This window comes from Struthio camelus, chromosome 2, assembly GCF_040807025.1.
Source record: "Struthio camelus isolate bStrCam1 chromosome 2, bStrCam1.hap1, whole genome shotgun sequence".
Lineage (NCBI taxonomy): Eukaryota > Metazoa > Chordata > Aves > Struthioniformes > Struthionidae > Struthio > Struthio camelus.
Window position 1 is genome coordinate 17,732,010 of NC_090943.1, and position 23,493 is coordinate 17,755,502.

At 39.7% G+C, this 23,493-nt stretch overlaps 1 protein-coding gene across 30 annotated transcripts in view; it reads right to left on the minus strand.

Moving 5' to 3' along the window:
* Positions 1–23,493, minus strand: part of SVIL (supervillin) — a 141,830-nt gene that overhangs the window by 49,021 nt on the left and 69,316 nt on the right. For 14 of the 30 annotated variants that reach the window (XM_068934456.1, XM_068934458.1, XM_068934457.1 and 11 more), the window contains 7 exons: positions 19,647–19,713; positions 14,318–14,409; positions 8,895–8,952; positions 8,614–8,765; positions 7,518–8,202; positions 3,112–3,195; positions 247–1,164 (listed from right to left, as the gene is read on the minus strand). In XM_068934456.1, coding sequence (XP_068790557.1) covers positions 247–1,164; positions 3,112–3,195; positions 7,518–8,202; positions 8,614–8,765; positions 8,895–8,902 — 1,847 coding nt within the window. In that variant the 5' untranslated portion in view covers positions 8,903–8,952; positions 14,318–14,409; positions 19,647–19,713. Of the gene's footprint in view, positions 1–246; positions 1,165–3,111; positions 3,196–7,517; positions 8,203–8,613; positions 8,766–8,894; positions 8,953–14,317; positions 14,410–19,646; positions 19,714–22,642; positions 22,719–23,493 lie in introns of those variants that run through there. The other 16 variants (XM_068934469.1, XM_068934468.1, XM_068934472.1 and 13 more) reach the window with 5 other exon arrangements.

The following is a 23,493-nucleotide window of genomic DNA, read 5'->3' on the forward strand; positions in this document are numbered from 1 at the left end:
CTACAGACCACTCTTGCATGCTCCTCCGGTACCATGCACAGACGTAGCCATTCCAGCTACCCCGCATCGCAACTTGCGCTAGCGAGCAGAAGCACAAAAGCGGGATTCAGACCAACTCAGCCTCCAATACACACTGGTGAGCGCTAAGCCGTGTGCTTTAAGTGCCGAACACAACTGATGTTGAGTGTGTGTCATTTTGCTAAGGACGTGCAAGTGTCACACAAAAACGTTTGAAATGTCACCTACAGTTCCATTTTCTTGTTGGCATTAGCAGTTTCCAGAAAGACATTACGGAGCTGGGCAACAGAGACTTTTGTGTCAACCATGCCAATCTCACCATTTGCTGCACTTGCTTCCGCGCTCTGAAACTCTGCCTCCTTTCTTGTAACAAATTCCTTACTTTTAAAAGCCTCAAGCTTAGAAGCCACAGTATAGTCAGACATCGAGCGAGTCAGGACTTTATGCTTTGCTGTTGACACTTTCCGAGTAGGACCTTTTGCTTTGGCAGGCTGCGATATAGACCCACTCTGGATGTACATAACTGCTTCACTCCTTTCTATGTTCTCAGGGGTCTTAAGCTGCTGTTCAGGAGCCTGCCTCTTACTGCACTCTAGCTCTCTCTGACCTTCTGAGCTACCCTTCGGCTTGCTTGAGAAAGAGGAACTCCCCACAGGGGCATCCAAATCTCCTCCTCCAAAGAGGCCCTCCTGGCTCTTCCCTTGCTGGCGAATCTCAGATGGCAAAATTGGTCTTCTGCCTTTGGAAGGCTGTTCACCCTCCAAGAAGTTTTCTTTATCAGGCTTCGCTCCATAGTCTCGTGCCTCTCTCTTCTCACTCTCCGATGCACTGGCTGCTGAGGACTTTGTTAGGAGGCCGATACTGTCTGGTAGGAGAAGGCTGCCAATAGAGATGTTTTCTGGTTCTTCTGTTGCCATGAGCTGAGCTGTGTGAGCAATGCCAGCAGGCTGAATATAGCCATGTATCGGTTGGCGGACTGAACTGATGGGCTGATTTACCACCCTATCAAAGGCAGACGTTTCTGTCTGAAGAGGCATGTAGTGAGCTGACACTGGATGGGATTTTCTCTGAGATAGTGTGTCTGTGAGAAGTTCAGGGCTTCCACGAGCACTTTCCTCTTTCACCAGTTTCTCTCTAACTTTTACTCTTTAAGAAAGAAAAAGGATTAAAGCTGTGAACAGTAATACCCAATGTGGGAAGGAACACAGACACCTACTGGGGGTACAGATAGCAAGACCATATTAAAAGAAAAAGCAATCAGTATACAAAAGAAAGCAATATTCTGATGCAATCCCTTCCTCCCTCCCAAACCTTAGTAGCAACATCGCTCAGAAACATTTCAGTGATTCACGGGCCCTTGAACATGCATGACTCCCGAGAAGGTAATGGAGCAAGATCAGAAAACGTACAGCACTTTCTGGTTAAGTCACAGCTGCGTGTGTCAAACAGCACATACCCACAGTCTCAAACAAAACAAAATAAAAAAGACTGCTTTTGATAAGGCGTTGAGTTCAGCATGTAATGCCAATTTCCATCCACGATCGCGTATTCAGGTTTTTGAGGGTCTCTAAAAATTGGGCAGTTAACAGCATATCAATATTTTGGGGAGAGGGTGGGAAGGGGATTAGAAAACATTTTTGGTATCTCCCCCTAGCTCTTCAGATGTTTTCTCAGATTTTTTTTTTTTTTTTAAAAACTTATTTTACATGATACACAAAAAACATTTAAAATATGACCTGCAGTATAACTCGTTTTCTGTAAGTGAGAAAAAAAGGTTGAAAGTGCAAACCTTAAAGCTCCAAGTGAAACTATGGTATGGCCGTTGCTGATCAGAGGGCTCGAAGGGGAGAGCACGTTATGTTTTCAAACACCGTTTAACCACATTCTAACATGCAAAGTTTACAGGAATATACCAAAAGTTACTTTACTTCAGTATATTTTCTAGAAACACCTTTGAACTTGTGTAACATGCATGCAAAATATAGAGCCATACTCTACCTTTACATACCCCACTAACAGAAGTCAAGCACATGCATCTGAAGGCAGCCTTTGGTCTATAATTAGACCTCTACTTAAGCTCTCTAGCATAATTTTTAAGCCACGCAAAGTGTTCAGACAGCTTACAAGGCAAGCATTTGTAAATACCACAATACATGATATTAAAATGAAAACCGTTTATTTCCTCCTCTCCCAAATAGGGCTCAAAAACAATTCTAACTCTGAGGAAGAGCAGAAATTCAAGTATAAGACTAGCTCTTCGGTGGAAAACAAGTAAGCCTGCTCAAAGTACGTGCACTTCTTGGCTTGTTGCCAATCGACTTTTTGAAGTTCATATTATTAAAAAAAAAGCAGCAAGATTTAGCAAAAGGGCAAAGGAATGTCTAAGGGGATAATTCAGGATATCCAGTGTTCTGAAACACCACCCTTTCTAATATTTTACTGTTTCTTATCTCTGAAGGTTGCTGCACTTCTCAGGGAAATTTCTCAGAGTTACATGGGCACAGAAAAGTGCATTCAGTCCAAAAAAGTGACTCTTTAAATTATTATGCACACGTACCAAGCATCCTCCAGACCATTCACACTGGGGCAAGGGAGTCTTCCCTGCAATGCTTCTCATGATGGGCTAACTGTGCGTGTTACCAAAATAGGAGAAAGCAGCTGCTTGTAGCTCTCAACTAGAGCAAGATCTTGATTTCAAGATCACGTTTTTATTTCTCTTATACTGTTTCCTTTGGAATTCAAGGTGTTAAGTACAGGAAATGCTAAGATATCATTGGTTTGTAGTATCTGTTGGTTTGCAGAGTGCAAGGTGAGATAAGACAAGGAGCTGCAGAAATTTAGCCAAAACCAGTGTAATAGCTGTGAAAAAAGTTAGGGGCATTTGTACTTCTTCACCAAAAGATCAGCTATAAGTCACAATAAAAGCAGATGCTTCAGAAAAGTTTCAAGAGCTGTTTATCCGCCAGAAACAATACTTTCTAACTTGTTGCTGTTAAAGGAAAATAAAAGGCAAAGTGTTAAATGATGACAGGGAAAAAGGGAAGAAAGGGCAGGTTTATAGTCTGTTAGCCACACAGCTACTTTTTATGATACCTGGAGGGCCAGCTGATAAGTGAAGGTGTGTCCCCTTCCGAATCTTTCTGAAGGAACCATTCAGGTTTTGCTTTCCCTGCACTACTACAGGAAACAGAACTTCAGATAATTTCTGAGATGCCAACACATGCTCCCTTTTTTCTCCCACTCTTCCCACCCCACTCCTCCACCTCAAAACAACTTTTTTTTTTTTTTTTTTGTAAATAGTCAATTACAGAGAACCGTTCATGAAAATTAAATTAAATTGCAAGGTGAGGAACTTAGAAATAAACTTTCATATTACTTCCACAAATATCTTGAAAGCATTCTGAATATGAAGTATTTTGTAAAGGTAAGTTTACCAAGTGCACGCTGTCAGAATTTGAAAAGTGAAACGCTGAAAATAAAACGCTGCAGTTGCTTTGACACTGCAGCTCGGTTTCAAGGGCACACGTAACGCCACCTCTGCGCACCCCTCAACTCATTCCTTCCATTTGCAGCCTATCAGAGCCTCCCGGGGCCAAAACGAAGTAGTAAGACAGATTTAATGACGTTACAAATTCGGGCAGTGACACCATACTGTCCTTCCCCAGAAACCGCCCGGGGCAGGCGGACCGCCTCTCCCCAAACGCACGCCCTGTCACCCCATCACTGGGAAACTGAAAACTCTGACAAAGGAAGCCCCCAGCTCCACCTGGTTTTCTTAACTCCAAAACGAAAACAGAAGGGGAGGAGGAAACCCGAACAAAAAAAAAACCCACAACACGCACACCCCCCACATAAAAGCACTACAAACTTTAAAAGCCCTGAAGGAAACGAAGCATTCGGCCTACCTCTGCATACTTTTGGAAGAGCTATTCTAATGCCCACGTACTTCAGAGTCCCTCACCAACAGCAGATGATGTCAAATACGCCTAGGCCGGTAACCGCAGGCTGTCAGGCCACGCTGGCACCAACGAACCCCAGGCAGCGGACAACAGGCCAGGCTGCTCTCCCTGCCCTACCGCGAGGTCTGAAACGACTCCTCACAGGACAATAGAGCCCTTCAGAGTTAAAAACCCACCTTAACTGCTGAATTGAGCTCCAGATCATTTACCTCAGTTTTTCCTAGCTGGCCTTTAATAAGATCAGCTGAATAAGGCCAAATAAAAGGGCCCAAGAATGTTGTTAAGACAAATTTATTTGCAGTAAACGCACTGTTAATTTTGAGACCTCGGCTCACAATTGTCACCTCACCCAAATGAAGTTTGTAACAAAGTCAACTACTGGCTGCTAAAACAACTTTTGTTTTTCCTCTCAAACAGTCCCTGAAGGAATTCACCACGTAAGAGACAAAGCCTTCCACAGAACTTGATCCAGTAGCTTAAATTGCTTTGAAGCAAGCAAACCTCCTTCCAGTCTCCTAATGTGTACTTTGGCGCACCTTCTAGTGGGCACGAGCAGCAGTTATTTGTACTTGACCATTCATCCTTTGAAGAGAGCAGGCAGAAGAAAGCAAGCCATGTTTTGCATTTAGAGTTAATCAGCCACTTCAGCAGCAAAATGCAGACAAAGTCAAATGACATTTTCTCAGCACTTTTTCTGTCTTCTCAGTGATGGATAATAGGATTAATTATTAAATCTTCTTAGGACTGAAGGCACAAGGATTTCATATGTATTCCAAAGCAAGCTGCATTGTTTTCCTTTCTGAACTTAGCAAACTCAAATTTAACAAAAAACAGTTTTGCAACATTTATAATGTGATATTGATTTCAAAGTGGCAGCCATCTGGAAAGCTGGCTTTACCGAGTGCTTTACTTGTGCAGATGGCCTTACAGGAGATTATCACATAGTAACTCTAAAGAGACTGCATGGAAATAGGTAATGGCTTCTTTGCCATTCAGAAACCTTGACAAGTATTTCTGAAAGACCACTCTTAAATCTCTGAATATTACACCCGTGATACCACAGGAAGCTGACAGGGGTATTAAAATAAGAACGGCCTTTTGGCAACCTGGCCTTTAAAATATCACCTAATGTCTACACAGGTATCCGAACAAGAGACCAAATCCCCAGTTTAAGCTCTTGGCTGCTGTAAGAAACTACGTCACATCTTGGTGAGCGCAGATGGTTTTCTTTAAAAGATATGAAAGACAGTAATTATGAGAAATTTGTTTTACCTCAATACTGACCCAAGTCTCATCCAGAAAGAATCTGAAATTGGTAATGATGCAACTGGCAATTTATGGCAAGTTTTGACTGCTGCCTGCCGCTTTTGCCCCAGTCTGTCATTTGTTAGCATGGGAGCTACTGCTAACTTCTCTTGAGCTGGAAGAGATAATATCCTAGGAAGTGTTTAATTGTTCAGCAGTGTTTCATTGCTTTTCCCTCACCGCAATAGGGATTAGGATTGCTTAAGGAGAGTAAAGAAAAAGAAACTCCCTTTTTCACTGCAACAGACATGCTCTTGGCGCTAAAATTTGATAGGTTATTCTCTTCACTTTCCTAAGGCTGAAAATTTGATTCCTTCCTTTCCTCTTATAAAACAAAGAACACAACTTAAAAAACAAAGAATGAACTTGCTGAAGCTCTTCCTTCCAGTTGCGCCAACACTCCTTCCTATTAGCAATTGGATTAGTCAAGACAGATTTGTCTACAAATTGACAATTTGAAGATAAGGTATAATATTTTGTAGCATCTGAGCCGAGACTGCTTCAGAGACAAGCCTTCGGAGCCTGGAACATATTAGCTTAAGGAATTTCAATGCAACTCTGTTCTCCGTTGTATGCACAGCCTTGAGATCAATATTTTTCTTACTGCAGTAGCAGAACTGTAAGCTTAAAACTGTAAGCTAACAGTGTCAATATACTTCGGAATTACTACTTCGGTTTTCCTTGTGATGGTTTTCTTGAAAAGACAATTTTCCTTTAAAACTTCTGCTTAATTGGGAGAATCCAGTGGCAGCTAATATACCTAAGTATCCATGTAAAAGAAGGTGACCAGGGTTACAAAATCACCTGAATAACCGAAAGCTATGACAAAAATATTAAAGAGCTACCACTCATCTGTCAAATTCAATAAACTGAAACAAGAAAGAAGGCTAAGTACATTTCAGCAGTTTACAGGCACTATAAATAGGTGATTTGATCAATCTACCAGATCGTTCGCCTTTGATATGGAAGATTGCTTTCTCATTCAAAATTTAAAGTGTGCTCATATCATTTAATAAAGAAGCTTGTAATCATTGAATGACTTTCAAATGAAAAAAAAATATCAAGTTTTGTGATTATAATGGAAAGGATAAAGAAATCAAGTCAAGGTAACTTGTTCCTGAACTCATTCCTTCTATGGTTAAGTCTGTAAAACGTGTAAACTGTTCAGCTTATGCTGATCCATTTCAGTTGTTTAGAAATAGCCAGCATCGCTCTGCATGATAGATAGCTGTTGACAACGAAGGGCACGCTACACGTTTTCCCATTTTTATCTGCAAAACTAACATAACTTCTCTTTACAGTGATCATTTTTCATATATTCACTTAGAAATTAAAGAATTACATTTAGAAAAAAATACTTTTTGAAAGCTGTTAGTCAAGTCTTATTTTCAGTTACCGCAACATTTTGACACTCCATTTTTACACTACAATTTTAAAGTGAAAACTAGTTGGCCCCCCACCCCTGAAGAATCAGGTTACCCTCTTACTGTATTTTATTTCTTAAATCTGAAGTAATTTAGCACACCGCAAGGGAGGCTACGTTTTGCAAATTCATCATGGAACTTTAACCCTTCCCTCTCCCCCTTCATACATGTACCCTGATATTATCTGGAAGATTAAACATCACAGTTCAGAAGGTTTTTACACTTTCACAGCAGGAAAGTAAATCAACTATTGTTTCAACTGACCCAAGACACACTTCAGCTCTTAAGTTTGAGACCTCCGTTTTATTTTGGCAGAGGCTGTCACGAAGCTATTCAAGTCTTTATTGAAAAATAACTTGCTTCTACTTGGAAACCCTCTTCAACCACCCCCCCCCCTCCCAACCCCAAACACAATTGCAGGATATAGAGGAAGGGGAAAAAAAGTTAAAGGCTTGCTATAACAGGTAATGAACAAAGAAGCACATTTAGAACCATAACTACTCCCATTCATAGTTAATGCAAATATCTCAAACTTATTTTTCTCCCTAGAGGGCCTAATTTTAGCATAAATCCTGTAAATGTAAGAGAAATCGAAGCACTTATCTAATCACAGAAATAAGATACCTACTTCCTCTATCAAAAACGATAATTCAACAAACCCAACCAACCCAAAGCAAGAACTCAGCCTGACATACCCAAAAGCCACTTAACAAATTCTTAAAGGGTAATACTTTTTCATAAATATTGTAGGCACTGCTGCAGGAAGTATGTATGTTAAAGGAGAACATTGTATAAATAAGTTCACACTTACCCTTGTCTGATGTCACTGTGCAAGGGCTGATCATTCTGCAAATGGATTGGTGAGGCTGCCTGCTTCGGTGAAGAACGGGACTCTCTCGACGTTTGCTTTGTTGATATTGGCACTTCGTTATAAGAGGAAGCTTCTCGTCCAGAAAGTGAGAAAGAGAGAGAACTATCCAAGGTTGCTGAAGGGTCAGAAGCCTGTCTAACGGCACTAACATCCTCTGCTTTTTTACCACTTTCCTCCTTTGAGAGTTCTTCTTTATCTGGAATACCATCCTTTTCATGGCTGGAGTACTCCTTGGATTCAGAAATTACACCCTTTGGCTCCTTTGTCTCAGTCCTGGAGGAATACAGGGAGCTACAGTCCTTGCTTCCATCATCTTGCCTTTCACTTTTCACCCCCTTTCTTTCCACACTGTCAGGATCCTTCCTTGCCCTTGTATATCTGGATGAGTAATCGAAATCCAAATCCGAATCAAGAGATAAGCCGTACTTCTCTGCCAGCTGGCGCCGCCTCTCTGCCTTGTACCTAGCAATTCTTTCTGCTTTTGACTCCAGTCCCTGGGCATCCATGTTTCCTGTGCTATACAAAGGCTCTGTATTTCCTCCTGTGATTTCTGCTCGATATCTAGATGATCTGGGGTGTTTCTCTATGGAAGAATCTGAAGTTTCCTCTTCTTCATTTGATCTTCCTGCCAGAAGTACCACATATAAGAGTAATTCCATCTCAGAACTCCACTGAGTACCCCACCCACCATTCACATTAAGCGGCTAAGGGTTTTCTATTTTCTTACAAATCACTACGTTCTAGCGAATTGTATAGACACTTTTTTGCATTTGTCTCTCCAAAAGCACATAGAAGTGATTAAGAAGTGTGTGTTAATTGGAGTCCTTTACAGGTCATGTATTAAACTATTATTGTTATTTTAAAACAATACAGATAACGGACCTTTTTCAAATCTGAGAGTCGGAGTGAATTAAAAGGCAAGTTAAAACAAATCTGACCACAGCTCTCCTATAAAACGTTCCATGTATTGCACATGTGATGGGACAGTAAATGAAGTAATTTAGCAATGCAAGAGTGACTGATATATATTACTTACCTAAGTGGGGACTGTATGGATCAGTTGCACGCATGTATCTTGGTGTATCTTCTTCTAGTAAACGGTGCGTGACTGATCCCGGACAGTTTTGTAGAAGCATGGGCTGTGTATCATTTTCAATTCCCTCTAAGCGTCTAGCTATTCTCTCTTTTCTGAAAAAGAGGTAAAAAAATGTGAACACAGACATCTTTGAAGATTTGAGGAGAGGGTTTCTTAGAGGAGGGCACAAAACAAGCTATTCTTTTGTTTTGTTTTCTTTAAACAGACCAAAGACTTTTTACCTTTTCATTTCCAAAATATCTTGGTTGTTTGGTTCAAAGAGTTTTCTTAATTCTGAAACTGAGACAACAAAAGATTATACAGTTTATAAACTAGTAAGTTTCAGAAGCTCACAGAAACTTGTTAAAATGCTTCAAAATAAGAAGGAACAGCCAAAGAAAGTTAAGAGTTTTCACACAGTTTTTGTCTAGGAATAAGCATTTTCCTCTTGGCTTCTTAGTTTAAGCTTGCTCAGTCAAAAATGCATTAGGTAAATATGTAAACACCAAGGCATCCTCCAAGTCCTTCCAGGCTAAGCTGGACTCTGTCATGATGCCTTAGCAGTTTTTTCAAGATCTGCTACAAAATGGGCAAGTTACATTTCGATTAGCTGAGGTCAAACCTACATGAAAGTGTTTCCTGCTCCAAAATCAGGTAATATGGAATTACAGCTTACTCTGTCTCTACAAAGGTTAGTGATTAAAAGATGCTGACATCTAAAGAAAAGCATTACTCGGCACTTCCCCCCCACTCCCTTGTATTGAACAAGTCCCAAGAGTCCCAGTGACTCATGACTGGCGACAACATGTGAAAGTTACCATGTACTCTCACTGTATTCCTGCATGGTTAATCACTTTCTACTTTGCTAATTTTCCCTTGTGGTTTTAGTTGGATATGCTTTCCCTCTCTTGCCCTAAACTGTTTGGTCATGTTATGTGCTAGCAGACATCTGTCACAGTTCACAAAATAGTAGTGAACCAACAGGAGGCATGAGGGGTGAAGTAATCCCTATATGCATGGGAACAGTTATCAGCGATGTTTGCAAACCACACTGGAACAGAGTGCTATACAAACAAACTGTGGTGTGATTTCTTTCCACTAGGAAGAAAAACCATCCAAGCTTTCAAGGGATGCAGTGGATGTGGGGTGGTTCTAAAGTCCCAAAATATCACTGCACTGGCAAAAATGCAGTGCCAAAAGCTGACTGTGCACCTGGTCAATGCCCCCTCCCCACCCCAGGGGTTCTGATCCCATTGAACCAGGGAGTGGGAGTTAAAGCAAGTAAATTCTACAAGTTGCTAGATCAGCCCTGCATTGCCATCAGAAAAGCCTGATGTCTCAGTGTCCCTGTAAGCCACTGTTTCATACCACTGTGGAAGTGGATCTACCAGCTTTTTCTTACTGGACTTCATAGCTCTAGATAGTTATAAAGTAAACATTATTGAAGTTACCTCTCTTTTAAAGGTCAGTCACATTTTCTCTCCCACTTCCTTTTTTACTACTAGAACTTTTGTACATAACTAGGTCAGGGTTCCAGCACAGCAGACACATATTCAGTAAGTTTTCTGTAATCAAGACCAGTGCTTACACCTCACAGCCCTAGGTACAGACAGGTACTTTTGACATCAGCTGTCACATCAACCTCACCATGTCCTGAAAAGCCACTAGGACTCCAGGTAAAATACCTTGGGTCAGCAAAAACAAACGCATTCTCGTCACAACTACTGACGGAAGCAAACGAATGGAGGTATGAATATAGTGTCTCAAGGAACGTGGGATTAACGGTGGAAAGAAACCATCTGGGGCACCCTCTGAAACAACTCCTTTAGTCCACATCTGTGCAAAAAGTAGACTCAAGCTACCACCTTGAGTTTCTCAAGCCACGTTAGCCCAAACAGATCGTGACCGTGACATGAAAGGTTTAATATACATGCATTCAATGCAACCAGTAGCACAGAGTAGCTAAATACACAGCTCCTGAACTGGGCTAACCCAAGGGCCGGCACCCCTCTTCTATGCCTACCTTAAGCAAAGCAGATTTAAGTCTATATTGTTGACCAAGTTAACAGCACAAATTAGGATAGTCACTGAAAGCCAATGAGCTCCAGGCTCACTGGAGATGGATGGGAACTTAACCGGGCCAATGTCAAACTTATATCCCAAACTAATGCCCAAGCAGAGATGAGCCCTTATGCTGTGTTTTTGTAGACATTTCTCTCAACGCAAACTGCTCAGGCAGTTCCCACTCCAGCCCTGCCTACTCAGCTGTGGTGGAAGCACAACTGTACTAAACAAAGAACTTATCCGTAGGAGCCAAGCCTTTGTCTCACATTCATACCAAAGGAAAACACTTCTCAAATTCTTTGCTTTCTCCTCTGTCAAATCTACTTCTGTTTAAGTTTGTTCCCTCAGCTGTTAGGGTTTTTCTGTTCCAGCTATTGGTTATATATACACATAAAACGGTCAAAACAAAACCCATAAATGTTCTGCCACTTTAGACAGGTCAAAGGCTTCCGTAGCTCACAGTTAAAACCACATTCCATGCAGCTCCTCTGCATTTTTCTTCCCTAGTCACTGATTTATAAAATCCCCAAAACCATCACCAGAGAACAGGTCCTTTAGCAGTTTTAGTGAAGCGCTGAAACCTAACTTCATATAATAAAGTCCCTTTAAAAAGAAAAAAAAAAGCAATTTAACCTAAGTCATCTGCCTATGAGAAATGTGGAACATCCAAAGCACTCCCACCAGCGGTAGCTCAACACCCTGTTTCTAAGTGTTAGTTGAAGTTCCAGAGATTCTGCTACCACTTTGCAGTCCTAAAAAGAGCACTGGACTCATAAAGCATCTCTCCAACACCTTCCCAAATAAGATGAGACAAAAATAGCATGGGACTACTCTATGCGGTATTACACTTTTTCCACACTTGAGATTCCAGACGGTAATTTCAGTTAGGTTAGCCTACATCGGAGGAGCTTCTTGCTAAAGCCGTTTCAGCAATATTCCCCTCCCCCCCTAAAAGGGCATGAAGTCTTCTACTGTAGTGATTTCTTTTTGCTGAATATTGAAATTCAAAAGATGCAAGCTAGTTGGAGAAATTTCACTCCCAAGGACATTGGTTGGTTCTTGCAAGCTTACATGGCTAGGTTTCTCTTTTTCATTTTGTAATTCAAATGTGCGGGTGCCAATTCTCTATCTGCTCATGGATGTTTTTCTACATGACCAGTTAAACTACACTATTTTCAAAAACACCAATGACAGTGAGAGAGGATAACACCTACCTTATGGCAGCACCAAAATCTGATTCTTAAAGTATGCAAGGAAAGATTAAGAAGCATAAAAATAATTCATTTCACATTAAAATCTCCTATATAAGGCACTTTATGCCAAAACATTTCATAACCATTGTTGGTCACAGTTACAGGCAAGAGGAAGAGCAGCAACGCTCCCTCAAGAGCTCTGAACTTTAGGCGCTATTATAAAATTACGTTAAGTAGAACAGTGGAGTAGCTTATCTTCTAAGGTGCCTGTCAAAAGGCATTTTAATTTTGGTAACTGTAGACGTTCTGAACAGAATTTACCTTATAATATCAGGTACTTAGCAAGAGCATCATTGTTCCATGCCTCATCCCAGAATTAAAAAACCACGTATATTTGGAGCGTATCTTAAATAAAGGTTAAGAATGAATAAATAAATAAGAATTCAAGCCTTTCAGAAGTCCCTAACAGAGCGTGGGCAAATGGATTTATAAAGCCTGCATAATGGTAGATCAAAATTTACCTGCCAGAAATCTCAGATAGAGCTAGCACTACTGCAACGCAAGGATAAACGTTTCCATTTTGAGGAAAATTTAACACAATAGTAAAGCTTACCGGCCGCTTTTCTTCCTCCTCTTCCTCTCCCCACCCCCAAAAGATGATGGTCTACAACCCAGGCTGGAGAAGCATTTACCTTCCGTTTATATTGTCATGGGCATGCTAACCCATTTAACGCTTACTTGCAGGAAGCGGTATGTAAGACTTCAGCTTGACTCCTTGAATCTCAGTTTAGTCTACGTCAGCTGAAAATTAAATACGTTCCTCCCATTTTGCAACATGCGAAAACGTGGATCAAAGTCTGCTCTTCAGTGTGGCAAATGGCCTGGATTTTCAATAAGTGCTTAGCCTCAAGTAGTCCCCTCAGAATGCAACCATCAGCTCCCATTGTTAACTTTTTCACAAGTCTGGTACTGAGCAAATCTGATGCCTTTATGAGAATCATTTCTTTGGAAAGAGAAACCTTTGAGTAGAAATCAGTTTACTGAGAAGCAATTTCTGGAGAAGGTTTTTCAAGTGAAGTCTCTTTCACAGCTACCTTATTGCCCATCTTGGCCAGCATGATCTTAAAGCTAAGTATATGGAATAAGGAAGACTATTTATTCTTACCATCTGGTGCTCACAAAGTCTGTATGGTATAAACGTTATTTTTTAATACTATCGCTAAATGTCAGTGAAGTCTCCTTCTAAACATTTGCAATGATATTGGAAGAACATCACTTCAACATATTGGAAGAAGAGTTCCTTTCTAAAGGAACTCTGTAACAAAACAGGTAAAAAGAGAAACCCAGTTAGTTCCACTAGGCTGGGATAAGCAAATCTAGCCTTCTCTTTTGTCGGACAAGCATAAATAGCAGCAGCTTCAGAAGAACAAACACAGAGTTTTAGTTAACAGTTTTAAGCTTGGGTGAAGGTACTATCTTTATGCCAGTTGCACATAGTTCTTCAGTTCATTTAAATGCCATCCTTTATTGGTCAAGAACTATTTGCAAACGGACTACTGTTTTCTCTGAAGAACTCAAGAGAATTTCATTTCTCTCCTCTATCTCAACTATATCCAAAGATAAAATTGACACTGTTTTCTTCATGAGTTATTCAGATGAAAAAAGAAGAAAAAATTAGAAAGCTACCAGAATTTCTTTAGGATTTTAAGGTGTGTCTGTGTGGCGGGGGGGAACCTAATGACAGCCAGGAAATTTGAGCCATTTTTCTTGCTTAGAAAAGATGTTATGCCAGAGCAACTAGTTTTAGCATAACTGGGCTATACTGAGACTTACTATCTACTGCAAACAAATTAGCTAGGTGGATAGCTCAAGTCACAAAGCTTGCCATGAGCCACTTGTGGAATTGTTAAACTGCCTGTAAGACAGAGTTACTGGTAAGGGCTTGTGGTACAATTTTCTTCTACTTTTTCGTCACGATGGTCTCATTCTCCTTTAGCATACAAGATAAAATTTGCTGTGTGGTTGTTCATGTAAATACAGTGAGTCAACCACCCACTGCAGGCGATTACAAAAGAGCTAGGACTACAAGCCAAGTTAATACCTTTGAATCTGGTATTAATCTAACTGTACAAAGAAACCTATCTGAAGTTTTGAATTTCAACTACCACTAAACCTATTTTAAATAAGGTAAACAAAATTGAACTTTATAAAGCAGGGATGCAACAGGGGCTTACGAAAGAGCATTATGATGCCGTTTCATCCCCTGTTCATACTTCACGGGAAAGAAAACTGATTTACAAAACATCTGCACCTAAGTGATTTTAACCGTGCTTTGCACTTGCACAGACTGAATTTCACATGTTATTACGTTACCACTTGTGTACATAACATATGTCTCTTTCACCTACCTTTGGGAAGTACTGCTAAGAGATTAGCATCAATATCCTTTGTGCTGTTTGCAAGTTCTTCTTTATCTTCAAATGAGAACTCTTTCTGAAAACTGAAAGCAACATCTGGTTTAAAGAACTGTGGAAGTTTCTGCTACAAATCAAATAAAACCAAGATGTAACCAATTTAGTGCAAGATAGTCTAACAGAGATACTGAAGAAAATACTTTCCATAAGAAAGACGTAAGAAATAACTTCAAGAAACTCACAAAGCCAAACCTAACATGAAATTTGTTTGGAACTGACTATGACACAATTTGCATTAAATCACTGATGGGACACTGCCTTCAAAATCTCCATCAGTATTAACATTTGAAACAATCTATATGGAATGACTCTCCATAAATATTACAACATTTTCTCAAATGCAGTATTGTATTACACTTTCCAACTTGAAGCCTTCTGCACGGCTGCCCTATTGTTGTTACTGCACTGATTTCTGGATCTCATATGGCTTATAAAACACAGACATAAGCAGCAGGTCATTCAGTCTTGTATCTTGTTTCAAAATGGAAAAAATGCCCAGTTAGATGAGAATAAATATTTCCTTAATTATGTTCATTAAGTATATTAATTTTAATTCTAAAACATAAGTGTTGTAGTCTAAAGTAGACAGTTGTTTCCAGAGATTTTGTGGAGGGGTTGTTTCTCCATGTGGAGAAACAGGGTGAGATATGCTTTCCACCCATAAAAATGGGCAGAGACATGCTATATTCTGACACTGTGACTTCTAATCTATCCCAATCAGGCTTAAGAAAACATATGCTCTTCTTAAAATCTTTGTAAATTGTACACACAGGTGAAATAGATACAATCTGTTGCCACAGTGATCCTAGGCTCTTCATTTTGCCAAGGAAGTGATGTGCCAAACAAGCTACTGTCCTTCTGAGACGACAGATTACACAGCCTTACTATTGGAAAAATCCTTCTTTAGGACAATTTTTTAATGGCATTTTAAAAAGCCAAATACCCTTTCATGGATATCTGGTTAGAAAAGAACAATTTAAAAAACAATTTTTTTGTACTTGCTATTCCAATCGAAAATGTCTCATTGACAACAGTTTTCTCATTGTCAACAGTTTTAACATATGATTAGTAACATTTTACGTGAACTCAAAGAAGTATTTGCTTCTTTATCAATTACAAATAATCTTCTTTTGTATGGAGACATTGAGGAAAAAATTAAACCCTTGAAACGACCATAAAGAAACTGGGCTATGTCATATCTAGGCACCATGCCACCTCCTGCATTTGTCTCCAAGAACTGTACTTGCAGAAATTATTCTAGGTGCTGCCAAGAAAAGCAATGTTAGCCACTGCAGATAAGCCATAGCAAATAGAAGATTAAGAGCTGCAATAAGTCGTTGATAACAGAAAGCTGCGCATCCTTATAGGGTGGAAACTTTTAAATGGCCTTTAAAAAAAAAAAAAAATACAGTAGCCACAAGCAAATGGATACATGTATCTTCATCTGAGACTAGCAGAGGCTCAGAGTTAACTACATATTTGTGTGTGCCTAAGCCCACATTACAAATGCTCTTGATTTTTACTAGTTTCACAACATGTTATTTTCTGTGTCCTAAAGACAGAGCGTCTAGAGAACTCCAAAGTCAAGGGAACCCCAGTTTCGATCTGAAAGCAGTTTCTACTCCTTTTGGCTGAGAATGAGTTTGAAAAATGCAAATACCACTCGCATAAGGTCATAAACGAAAACCAAAATCTATTTTGTCAAAGTAATCTCGTTACTTAAGACTTGTTTGAAAGTGCTAAGGGACACAACTCATGACTTCTGAATTATTGGGGTTAATTTGGCAGCATCTCCAGTTGCTTCTGTAACACTCATGACAGTAGTACCTCACGATCCAATTAACATGGGACTCGGAACGCAAAAGCATTCACTCATACAGCAAAATATCTGTTTAAGTTAACTGTGCACTAACATCCACCACTATGCCCAAGTCCCACAAGAATTTCCAGTGGCAAAAACATGCAGAATTAGGACTGGCACTAGCCTACTGGCTGCAGATAGAGTTATACTATTTGATTGCTTGGGAGTCCTCAAAAAACTTTTAAATATAACTATCAACTAATTCGGACCCTCCCTTCCTCTGAGCTGTTCCAGAACCTCTCAAGTCAGAGAGCTGCCAACCCCAGCCTAAGCGTCTTTCACTGGGTTGATACATGCCAGTGGTGTTGGTTACCTTACTTATCTTTCCTAACAGACCTTTGCCACATCTCCTCAGCTTCCTTAATCAATGAAATGCAGAACCTGTCTTATCTTTAAAAACCTCTACCTGTTCCAGTTTTAAGTCATCTTTTTGTACATGGTGACAACAATTGGACAGTCTTTATAACTCGGTCTTAACCAACACCTAGAGGAACCAGGATTTTTAGCAGGGAAAGCTTTTTGTATTCCTTAGCCAGATACATGCTGGGATCTACTGCACATTTGCCTTTTTATAACTACACTGTATTGGTTGCTGAATCCCGCATTAGCAAGTGACAGTAAAATTTATCAGCCCTCAAAAATGCACAACTATGCACTTAGTATTATTACATTAAGCCTCATTTCTATTACTCCTCAAGGTCATCCAGTTCTTCCTTTATGAGCGCTCACTCTCCTTTGTACCGAGGCTGGCTCCCAACCTTTGCTCACTGGAAGATTTCATTAAAAATCTTGTAATAAATCACAAACTTCTTAAGCTTAACCCTTGATGTGTCACATGGCATCACCAGCTATCTGCTTTGTGAAGGTCCCTTCACAGTTTTCCTTACACCCTGATTTCCCATTTCCCTCTGGGCAGACTGTCAAAATTTCTCAGTCCCTCTCTTTTTTCTTTTTAAATGATTAACCACTTTCCCATACTGACCATTTGATTATTTTATCTGCATTGGGGAAATTGTTTTTAATCTTCAGGGGCATTTTTGCATTCTCTGTCTCTCTCAAAGCAGGAGGTAGCATTGCTTGTTTTAAATGTTTGCACATTTAAAACAATTAATGTTTTAAAATTTAATTTTAAATTTAAAACACAAAATGTTTTAAATTGATCTATCAATTACACTATTCTCACTTGCACAGAGAATTCAGAGACAGAGCACAGAGCATTGCTCTGAAGATAATTCAGTCAAGCCAAACAGCTGGGTATTTATAGGTACATATACAAAATTAGTTCTAAAAAAGAAAATAGGCATTTTTAGGACATGTCACGGTATTCAGTAAGAACATTCATTAGCAATCTAAATTGAGTCAGAATGATATTAAAGTAATTCCAAATAGTTAAAAACGTTTCAGGCCACTAGTCACAAGGGTTTAACAAATACGCTCATGAGTAACTTCTCGCTGAGACTTCCCTTCTTCTTCAAGGGAATCTAGGCAGATGCTTACCTGTTTCATTAGTTTTTCTGCTAAAAGAGCAGTTGCAGCATCAATTCCACTGCTTGAGCAAAGTCAGATAGTCAAGACTTAGATTGACAAGTATATTGTACCTTCAAACTCAACCACAACCCTGTTCTAGAAACATCACAACTATGACCACACAAGCTTGTTTTTCTGAATTTCTCAAGTCACGTTAAAAATCTGGGTGTTGATTCTGAGCAGCAGCACCAGAAGTTTCCGCACTTCACAGCTAGGCTATACACACTCCGTATTAAAATAATTTAAGGCATACTTGGGTTTTTCTAAACCATAAAATGTTTTAGAAGTGTGCAAGAATGCTTTCTTCCTAAAAATCACTGTTAAGTCTGGAGACTGAAAGACGAACTCCTCCTTTCCTTGCTTGAAATATAGCCTGTGATTGCATTTCTTGAACTATGATCAACAGCATAAGGTTCGACAAGTTCACTTCACACAGGAGTTTTGTGTGGTTTGGCCTTAGGTTTCTAATGGACTCATTATCTTCAGGAATTCATATGATTCCTGTTAAAACACAGACAGCAGTATTTCACAACCTCAACAGCTTTTCTTTAAAAATAATGTATAACGTGGCATTAGCCGAGTATTTGACAGTTTCACTAGTTACACCCGCTCTTCTTGCGAGTTCCAGAGCAAGCGTGGGCTGCTTCTATACATCAGGGATTCCAGTTTGAAACCTTCATCTACTGCAGCAGCGGCATGCAGATCCTAAATAGTTGTCCCACTAACCTAGTTATATGCCCAAGAGCAAACAGAAGTTTAATTCAAATCCCACTGGCAATAGCGTTCTGCCATCTAGATTAAAGCTATGGGACGTATTGAGATTTTATGATTGAAACACGTGCACAAAAAATTCATTTGTACACCTGCAAGCTAGGTGCTTGGCTTTCGTTATTCTTCTCTTTCTCTACCTCCAGGAGAACTTCCTTCCCTGGATTGTTAAATAAAAAGACCATTCCATAGTTACTTCCTTCTCTCCTACTCTCATGTCAAGTTTCCTCTGTTTGCTCTCCATATGGCAATGTATCTTGTAACCCATTCCCTCTGTCTTTCTACAGACTTAAGAAACAACATGGCAGGGAATAAGAGATACTCCGGAAGAAAGATGTGCACTGATGGATAGTCCCACTGGAAAGATGCTTGAAAACAAGAGTCGGGGTGCCTAAGGATCCCTGTACAGCTGGGCTGGCAGAACAGCCCATTGCTGGAGAAAGGGGCAGGTCCCAACTCCCTGACCTCACTCCCTTCCAGTATGAATGAATCTAGCAAGCACAAAGGTGGACCCCCCCCCCCCAAAAAAAAAAAAAAAAAAGCAGTAGGAATGAGTAGGGGAAGAGAAGGAACAGGACCTACCACCTTGTATAACTGAACTGCATCACGTTATCCAGCCTTGTGGAACCATGCCTACGATTGCAGGCACTGCCCTGCAAGGCAGCAGCCACGCTGCCTCCCCATTCATCTCCGCCAGCTCCCCTCCCATGTGCTGACATAGCTCTCTGCACAGTTGTATGATTAATTCCCCCACTGTGACCAACTTATTTTTCAGACAGATCAGTTTTTCAACCTGTTCACTGAATGTCTGTACCGTATCTGTGCCAGGCAAGGAAAACGGGCGTTGCAATGGCAGGAGGCTTGGCAGAGAGTGGAACCACCTCTTCCCTTAGCAATGTCAGCTGCAAATATTCACTTTATTACTTAAAGAGGCAGCTAGTGGTTTGAATACCTGTTCAGAGCACCAGCTTTATGCCAAAGCTTGGTCCTGTGAGAGGGCCAAAGACCATCTTCCCTGACAACAGAATAAATGTAGATTCAAGCAATGACTGCAACTTACAGTTGTACAACTAGTTCTCTTCACTGGGCAAGAAAACTTGACCTTACCTTAGTGCTCTCTTCCTTTGAAGCAATCGCAAAGGTTTAAATCTGACCACGTTTTCCTTGTCAAAATCTGTGAAAGAAAGAAGAACACTACCATGATTAAGATACTTTAATAAATGAGGAACTTTTAGGAAACTAGGTGTAGAGTCGCCAAAAGTAGCCCTTTTCCTCCGGAAAAGCCTGCATGAAGGCCTTCTCTCTAGTCAAAGGAGCACAGGCTGGCATGCCCAAGATGGTGACAAATCAAAGCCTGGCAAAAATAAGTACAGAGAACGAATATTTCAAAAGCTTCAACAGTTTATGGAATTGCTAAGTTCTAAAACTGATTTTCACTGTGTAGCACCAAGTCTGGGGCTATCATTTAAACTCCTTTACTTAGTTTCCCTGCTTGTAAAAACAGATGCTAGCTATGTTTACAAAGCACTCTGAGAATGAGAAATGCTGCAAACAGCAAGAACTTTCTTGGCTACAGTGCAGCATTGCTACAAAAACTGCATATTCACTGCAGAGAAGGTACATATATTCTCACTGAGTGAGAATTCAATGCAACAACACTACTACAGCATGCATGACAAAAATATTTCTGAAGGTCGCCTGCTGTGTGGAAGCTCTCATTTTTCTCCTGCATAACTTCAGGACAAAGGAACATGTTCCATGTCTACTCTAAGAGCAAAGTTACATCAGATGCAGCCTTGTATTCAAAAACTACATATTACAAAGCCCAAACCTTTTCTGATCAATAGCAAACTATGGACAACTTCCCTTGCTTCCCCCTCCCCCCATAGTCAAGAGCATCATCCGAAGGTCAATAAGATGACCTGTTGTGAGGGGACCCATGCTCTGAGTACCTGCTTCCTCCTTCAACAATTATGATGCTACTAAGAGACCTTCAAGAACTACTAGCGAGGCAGTAGGAGCACCTGGTCTGCAACTGCTATTGAAACACACATGGAACTACTAAAATTTCCTCCCAAGGGGAAAAATGGCTTTAAGTCTTGATCTGCATTAAGTCAACTATCCCAAGAACCTAAATAACTAAAAAATTGTTCTTTCACACAGTGATTGTTTTATTTTTCAGTCACAGACAGGACCTGACTGTTACATGACCTAAACTTGAAAACAATTCAGAAGTAGAAATGGTCCTTTTAATGTAGAGCAGAACTGACATTTAACTATTTCAAGGAAGAGCAATCTGGCAAACACTGCCTTTAAAATATTTTAGAATCTGGACAAGATGCTTGCTATTTTTGCAGAAAGGGTTTAATGAAGCTTATCATAGCTGACATGAGTCTTAATTCTTAAAAAAGTATCTTTTGCTTATGCCTTTCAAAACTTTTCTCCCTCCTGTCTTCCACTCCTTTCCCTCTGCCACCTCTCCAGGTACACAGATTAACAAAACAAACAAACAGAAAGATTATTTTAACAGCTTCATAAAGAGGTCAAAATTTGTAAACTGGCATTTTATTTTATTTTAAGACATCTGCTACAACAAGCCACTGCAAATTTCAGGCAATTTTGCAAACAGCATTCTTTAATAGGCTTCTTTTTCCTGTTTTTGTTAATGTTTAGTTTCTCATTCCAACTAAATGGAAAGTAAAGCTCACAAACCGTACAGAAACATTCTGCTGGACCTAAACAGCCTATTATAAACAAAACTTTAGGACTGGTTTATGAATCATATTTTACACTATCACATTAAAAAGAAAAGAATACTCCATACCATAAGTCCATAAGTATCCTTTAAAAAGGTCAGATTTACATTACTATGAGAAGACTATGCAAGAACTGACGACCCACCCCCCAAAAAAAACAACAAAAAAAAATCCAAACTCAGTATAAATTTAGCTAATCAGAACCAGGCACATCCTTAAATTTGGTAGGATATAACCCATCCTATAGTTTTTGGCACTAGAACAGCTGTCCACCATGAAAACCACAAGTAGACCACAGAGGAATTTTCCCTACCCCAGCCAAAAACAGAGAGGGGATATGAGAAGAAAGTGGCTTTCATTGCTTCAGTGGGAGAAGGGAAGGGGAACGGTTGCTGAGAACGGGGGGCACAAAGTCTTCTGACTCTTGGTGCTCATTAAACACGTTTAGCAATATTCATACACCCAGAACGCCTCAAAAACATTTTAAAGCTCTGCTGTATTTCACAGGGGCAAGCTCTTCTCTTCCTACATATACTAAAAAACCAGAAAACCCAACCAGACAACTGTATTCTGTTGCACAATTTTGCTATTTTTATGCATTTCTTCCTGTCTAAATTAAACCCCATGTGGGAGGATTAAAGTCCAATAAAACTTACTTACTACAATATGGATGTCTTAAATTAAATACAAATACAGAGGAATGAGTAAAACTCTGCTTCAAATGAAAACAAGTATGCCCACAGAAACATCCATTTAACAGAGTCTTATTTCAGTGGTTAATAAAAAAACAATCCCCCCAACAAACCCATAGTACCCGATACACAGAAGGAAAATCATTGCAACAACAACATTTTGCACAGAAGGATTGTAAACATACTTGTATCCCCATTAAAATAATTTTAAATATTTGTGTTTAAAATTAAGAGTGCATTTACTTAATTGTAAATCAAACTTGCTTACAAGTCTAACCATTCATTCAGTCTAGTCCCCCTCTTAGGTGCAAACTACTGGATAAAAACACTGCCTACAGTTTAACATATATGAAATTAAAACTGCTGAATTAAAAAACAAATCTAGATGCAGCCTTCCATTGTTACTCAGTATATTTAAAGGCTCTAAGTCAGTGGCAAGCTAAGCTAATTAGAAGATCCCTCTAATCGGATCTTTCAAAAATGTCCTTTAGGAAATAATGAAACAGTCTAGGTGACTAACTGAATGCCGATTATTAAAGTAGCTAATGTAGCTGCAGAAGATCTAGTCAAACTGTATTTACACATACATACATATAAAACAGATTAAAAACATACAAATGAATTGCATTTTCTTCTGTCCACTTTGAACTCTTACCTTGCTCCTCAGAGTATTTACCATTTCCCAAATAGCTAGAGATCCAAGGATTTCTAAACATGGTTGCACAAACAAAGGATCCAGCAAAGAGAAACTACAAAAGCAGCTAATTCGCAGCCAGCCACAGCCCTAGGCCCGTCTTAGCAATATTATGTAGAGATTTTTCATAGCACAGGACGGGAGCTGTCAGGCTATTGAGTCCCTGGGAGTACAGTAAATGCATAGCAATAGGCTGCAAGCTGGAGCAGCTCAAGCCAGTAATCAGATTACAAACAGAAATTAGGCACATGAATGCTAAAACAGATTGGGCAATGGTGATTGGGAGATTTGTAATATTACAACTTCAAAGATCCAGCCAAATCACACATTATATTCCAGCAAAATGAATGCAGAACCCCTAAATCTCCCTATTAAAAAAAAAAAAAGTCCTCCCAAAAGAGGAATAATACCTTCCTATCTCTAATCAGAGTAAACTGCAATGCTTAACAGAAAGAAAAACAGCACCAAGGCTGCCAAAAAAAAAAAGGGCTCTGTTAATCATATCATTATGCTAAACGTTCTGCCCAACTATTAGTTGGAACATTTAAAATGGACAAGATTTACGGGTAACATCTGAGCAAAATTACTGGTGGGGGTAGGGATTTAAGAACAGACAGCAAGGCTCAAAATATTTCAATTTGAGACAGAAGGTGCAAAATTAACAAGTATTGTCTAGCTACTATATTTTATACTGAACAGATTCAATGGATTTGGATTCAAAACAACGAGATGAGTCGGAATCCTTCATAGTTCATTTTAAAAGTCTGGAAATATTTTTTCAAAATGGTGCAATAACTTTGGCTCAGTCTTCC